The sequence below is a fragment of the Mesitornis unicolor genome, unplaced genomic scaffold (assembly GCF_000695765.1).
Source record: "Mesitornis unicolor isolate BGI_N332 unplaced genomic scaffold, ASM69576v1 scaffold15299, whole genome shotgun sequence".
Lineage (NCBI taxonomy): Eukaryota > Metazoa > Chordata > Aves > Mesitornithiformes > Mesitornithidae > Mesitornis > Mesitornis unicolor.
The window spans coordinates 95,126-101,525 of NW_010205396.1; the positions used below are offsets into that span (position 1 = coordinate 95,126).

Here is a 6,400-nt window from a genome sequence, read left to right on the forward strand (position 1 = left end):
TATAATCTGGATTCCCCATAGTCCCAGTGTCCCTAGGTCAATGGATGGGAGGCCCCATGGCATTATCAGGAAGGTGAGCACTGACAAAACTGGCACTGCGGAAACCTTGTGAACCCCAAAAGAAATGGTGTGTAGAACGGCTTTGCACACTCCTTGGGGGATGAGTCCTAGGTTCCAGCAGATCGCTTTTAGGCATTGCTCTCACACTTTGTTTCTTATCAGATATGGCCTTAACATCAGCTTTGATATGACAGCTAGACTTTTCTGTTAACACTCATTAGCTTAACTTTAAATATTTTGCTGGCTTATAGAAGTTTATTTAATAGGTGCATATGTAAGGCATGTAGTATGTTAAAATGTACATGAAATATGTATCACTGCATGTATGAGGTCAATTTGAATTTTGGTTACCTTGGACAACTTCCAATATAGGCTTCTCCACAGAACGACTAACGGCTTGGCAAGTTCTGACTTGCAATTTGTAAGTTCTAGTTTCTAATGTTATAGTACCAAAAGGATTCTGCAATTGTTATGAAATTAGGGTGTGCTAAGAACAGACAGAGAAGCATCACTCTTCACAGCTGAAGGTTTACTGGCATATATAAATATGTACAAAGAAGTAGAGAATAAAAAAATCTGATTCCTTCATCATTATTCAATAAATCAAGTTTTCCTTGAGGAAGCTGTTGATTCAATGAAGTCCAGATATGGAAGTATCTTGAAGTAGAGGACTGTTTTAGATCCTCTCCAGCCAGGTTTTCTGAACAGTCTGTAGAGGAAGATCTTTCTAAGGTAAATGTCAATTGGTGACTATTCTTTTCATCATCAACAATTAGTTGCTTTTAAGAGCGTTAAAAAAAAACAAAAGTCATGGAATGAATGACTATATCCAAGGGAGAAGAATCTTACAAACTGTGTTTATCTTCTCCCTTCTGCACCTGCACGTTCTCTCCTCACTGCTCTGGCCCTCCAGCTGCTTAGCTTTTCCTGGCAGCTAACAAACATAATTGCTGTTTCTTTGTTTGCTGTTCATGAAGTTGAATAATGGTGAAACAACAAGCCTGGCATTGGGAATCCTGCATTTGAACCACCTCTGTGTTTGAAAGGCTGCTGTAGTCTTTGTGGTTGGTTCACCTTTTTACCTCTCTGAGCACACTGCAATGAAGAAAAGCAGACAGAGGGAAAAAGAGAGGGAAAGAAGCATCTCAGAGGCCACTTTTTTCCTCAAACTAAATGGAGAGAGACCACCATTCCACAGACACCCCAGCCCACCCCAACGCTTAAATGGAGGGCCCTTTGAAAGCATCTGTGTAGCACCCCTAGCTGCATGTCACAGGCCAGCCACAGAGGGGTAGGGCAGGATCTATTCCCCAGAGTGGCTGTCCTCTCCAGAACCCGACACAGGCACCTATGACAGGACAGACTTCTGCACATGCTTTGGTCTGAGAGGTGCTCCCCAGTATACTAACAGTACTGGGCATTAGCCAATGAGTCTAAGCTGATTTGAACCGAGGAATTAAATAAGGGTCTCCAATTTTGTCCATTACCATTAATTAACTTACTCTTATGACAACTTATCATTTAAGAAAACACACTATTTACACAACAAAAGACAAAGAATTAAAGCTTCATGAAGGAGGAATAAAAATTACTGGAGCTGAGTAGAAAAACCACACACAAAATTATTGTTTTAGGCTTTTATGAAGTTCCTTATTTCTTTTTTTTCTCTGAGAAAAAAAAGTTTCGATTAAGGACAACTCCTGTGACTACCACTAACTATGATAAGTTCATTCACTCTACTATTCATTCTCCATATCTGAATCGCCAGATTAGTTTTGGTGAATGCAATGTTTTATTTACATTTTTAGTTCACTTAAGCTTTAACTTGTAATTATCTTATAATAGAACTAAATATGTAAACATCTACAGTGTACTAACTGTAACAGTTTACTAATACAAAAAAATAGCAAAACGTGCTTTCTGATGACACAACTTGAATTAACAAACTTTAAAAATAACGCTTTACCTTTTTCTGGTGTTTCCACACTTTGAAGTGAATTCTGTAAAGACAAAACCAGAGGAAAAAGTAATCAGTTACTTCAGAAAAGGACAAATAGCAATTATAATGGTTTTAGAAGCAGTACTCATAGAAAATAAGGTTAGAGAGGGGAGAGATGCATCCTAATGTTGATGACAAAGAACACGACTGGGATTCAGAGTACCAGGACCTCTTTCCAGTTCTTCTACCTGCTTGCTCTACCATTTCAGACAAGTCACTCAGGACCTGATTTCTCACAGGTGTGTCAGGATACAAAGCAGCACTTACCTACTTTTGAGGTGCATACATGTTTTCAGTATTGGTATAAAAGAGATAAGAATACCCTCTCCATCCCTTTGCGCATCTTATATATTCACGCATGAATCCCACAACCACTCTGAGCCTCAACATCATTTCAAAGGTGAGGAGCACCAATTCTCTACTCAAGTGGCCTACATTTCACCTACATTCCCATGCTAAAGCAGCAAAAATAGCTATGCTCTTCAAATGCCTTTGAGCAGGCAGCTAACCATAGACTGCCAAAAGGAAATATCAGGTGCAGGGATTTAAGGGGTGTTTATGCCCTTAGTGCCTAAACACAGCTCTTGATGCCTAACATTAATTTAGTATCTGGATTCCCACCTCTCATATCCCACTGCAGTCAGTAGGAACTCCTGGAACTGAACACTGAAAAATTCAGGCAAGTTATATAGACTGAACAGACCAGCCCAATTAAACTTTTTTTTAAAAAAAATGGTGCTCTGTTAAATCTCTAAGTACGGTAACTGCCATCAATCAGACCTTGCTCCAGCCTTCTCAGATACTGGGCACAATTAAATATTGCTACACTGCCTGTGCCTCCACCTCTGCACAGGAAAAAATAACATGACGACAGGTGGCTCAGCGCGTCACCCAGCAGGATGGGTGGCACCCACAGCCTCAGGACGGCAGGTGGCACCTGGCCTTGGCTCAAGGAAAGCACAAGTGACCAGCTTCCCCTGCCCACTGCTCAGTCTGCTCCTCCATCACCTGGCTCCGAAATCAGACTCGCATGTACCAAGGTGACATAGAAATACGTTACTGGGTTACAAATTTTGACCAGAGAGACTAACAAGTTAATTCTGGGTTTCAGCATTGCCGGTGGTGTGCCTTGCTTGAACCCAGGTCCCTGAAAGGTTTACTGTCCTTTACAATCATTAATCCCTTTGCAGTGGGAATGCAAGGCGGGAGAATGCTTTGTGTTAGTACATATGTATTCAGCAAGATGCTTCTTAAAAATTACAATGCGTACAGAGGTGACACAAGTACAATGCTGGATGTACATTTTCCCTCCGGTACCCAGCTTGGAGCTGCCAGCATTTGCCTGGTAAATATGAAAAGAAGTCAAATGCTTCCTTGAGGGGAGAAAAGCAATCTCCAGGCTAAGAAATATGTTTTCACAATCTTTATAATGCAGTGAGACAAATGGGAACAGAGACCTTTGTTCAATTCTCTCAAATTTTGGAAAGTAAACAACCTTTTGGAACAGCGCTTATAATTTCAATATAGTGTAGCCCATTTAATATATAATGGATTAATGCCTGTTCTGGCAGGATCTGATCTCCTAGGACTTTTTGTAAGCTGCTGAAAGAAAGAAAGATAAAAAAAAGGGAATGAAAAACATTAATTGTGCAGCAGGCCCAGAGTTTCCCCTGAACGGATTTAAAAATCCCAATGTTAGGTTGGTTAGAGACTGAATGAATCACATATATAAAGAGAAGCAATCAGTTAAGAAGAAACTATCACTGGTGCCAGTTGCTTTCATAATCTTTTAACCACTGTACAGGAAGGCACAGTACTGGCAGTGAGGAGGCAGTGAGGCAGTAATAAGTATAGTTTAATTAAACAGTGAAGATTGAAGTTTCTTTGTTTTTATTTATGTTTTTTTATAAAAGCAGAATTAAATAGAAACACATTGAGTGTTTGTGTTTTTTTTTAAAGCACACATGCACATGTAAGCACACATGTACAGATACATATGCACAAATGTATACTGGCACCCCATGTAATTTACATTGGAAGGAGTAAGCAGCAGTTTCCCTGAGGCATTAAGTGCACATGGAGCTTGCCAAATGGATGCATTAAAAGGTATTGCAGACAAAAGCAGACCATATATTACACTAAAGCATCAGGAAATCACAGCGAAAAAGCAGCTAGAACTTTTTTCTGGCATTTCTCCCTTACCTGAAACTTAAGGCTGCAGTACTTGAGATATAACAGGTAACCTCAAAAATTTCACTTTACTTGTGGTGCAAGTTACCTGCTTGTCTGAAAAAAGCCTCTCTTCTACCTAACAAAAAGTTTTGAGAGTACTATGCTGATGAACACACAATTTAAGTAGGCTGACAAGATACACTAATATTGCAGGATTTAATACTGACAAAATTGTCAGTACTCAGAATTCACATAAAACTCCTATGAAATGTAGGGGCATTTAACTCAAAAAAAGTCTGGAGAAGTTGGTACTCCTTCAAACATCCAACTGCTGAGTACTAATTTTGGCTACACATGTTGATACAGACGGGAGAGATGGTCCATTGTCTTTGTATACATATTGATAAATATAGATAAAATCTGATTTGTTATATACTATTCTGTATATGAGGTAGTTGCATATAATGTGCAATTTCTATTTTCATAACATAGAACAGCATTTCAGTTACAGAACATGCAGAAATAGATTTTACTGCTTTGATGACATTTATAGTTCAGTTGCTGCTGAGAAAGATGAAGCTCTTCATGAAATCAAACCCAAACTTTTTCTAGATTGCTGAAGTCTAATCGACTGCGCTAGCACGTATTTCTCAAAGGAGTAAAAAGCAACAAGCAGCAACGGCATTTGGTGGTGCAGTAACAGTTTGACCTTTTTTTTTCCCTCCATTTGTTTGAAGTCAGTTGTTAGTCAGGTCTGCTTCACCAAGGAGGGAATAAGGGGGAGAGGTGTGTCAGTCAAGGTCATAGACAGACTTTAAAGGAAGGCTTCAAGGGACAGGCAATGAGTTAAGCTAACCGAGCCTCAAAGTGAACGTTAAGGGAAGAAAACCTCAGTAACTTAAAAGCTTTTAAAAAATGAGTAAAAATCTAGTCAGTATTCTCCAACTGAAGTGTGGAGACAAGCAGGTTCCTATGTGAATATTAGGACAGAAAAATATTTTAAGACTAGTGATAAAAACATTCAATCAGGACAGAATCTTTTTAACATTCAGAAGAGGGTATTCAAGAGCAGTATCATTTCACTCATTACAGATGAGCAAACATCATCATTATCATCACCACCACCACTTATCATTTTTAGCCTCTGGGAGATTACAGCCAGGACCAGCACTCTACTGTGCTGGAGACTGTACATATAGATAAGGAGAAGTGTTCCTTGCCCTGAAGAGCTTATAATTTAAATAGGTAAAAGAGAAATAGGAAAGTGTATTTGTATTGCTCCCTCTATGCAAGGAAGTACATGGAAGTTGGTTGAGCAGAACCTGTGTATATTGGAGACTGTCTGTACAGTAGAGATGGAAATTGGAAACACGCTGAAAAATATGCGATGGCAAACTGGGAACACTTGGAGGGGTTTTTTGCTTGGTTTGAGTTTTTTGTTTGTTTGTTTTTACAACAGGATAGATCAGCTTATAATTCAATTCTTTGCCTAGTAACAACCACTTCACCTCTAAAATACAGTATTTGCATGACAGTGACTCAGAAGCAAAAGCAAATGTGAACATCAACAGAAACCTTAGACTTGAAAAGATGACCTGTACTCTGTGGTTTTAATGCCATTATCATATTCTTCATGCCATGACTTGTGGAGCTTTCTGCTTGCTGAAGAAAGGCCACACTAACCAAGAACTGATTTGGCTCTTTGACCACTGTATCTATCTCTCTGATGGAATTCAGAGAGGATGGGGCTGAAAATGGACTCAGGTATAATCCATAAACATAAGCCAGTCATAGGAGGCAGTTTATACAATGGGTTCACAGAACTGACCTGAAAACTCAGAGAGAAAATACACTGTTTCCGTTAACTCCAGGAGAAATCCTTTAAAAAATTAGTCCCAATATATTTCCTCCCTGAGCATGGACTTGACTCTATCCACTCCTTTAAGCTGCTGCCTTCAGCCTGGCAGGGGGAGTATACAGGATCTCCTTGATCTTGAATTTTTTTCTGGTGGGTGTTCCTGGTTTTGTCTCCAGGACAGCAGAGCATGGCTCCACCAGTCTCTCTGACGTTCCTTTCTCAGCCTTCCTGGTGTTTAACCTTTCTACTTCCTTTCATAGATTTGCCATCAGGCTGAGCATATCATCCACCTGGTCACACTGCACATTCCT

General features: G+C 39.6%; 1 protein-coding gene across 1 annotated transcript in view; it reads right to left on the minus strand.

Annotated features, from left to right (window-relative positions):
- Positions 1 to 6,400, minus strand: part of PIK3C2G (phosphatidylinositol-4-phosphate 3-kinase, catalytic subunit type 2 gamma) — a gene marked incomplete at both ends in the record, with an annotated part of 92,031 nt that overhangs the window by 82,638 nt on the left and 2,993 nt on the right. Inside the window, one exon of the mRNA XM_010191395.1 lies at positions 2,027 to 2,060. Coding sequence (XP_010189697.1) covers positions 2,027 to 2,060 — 34 coding nt within the window. The remainder of the gene's footprint in view (positions 1 to 2,026; positions 2,061 to 6,400) is intronic.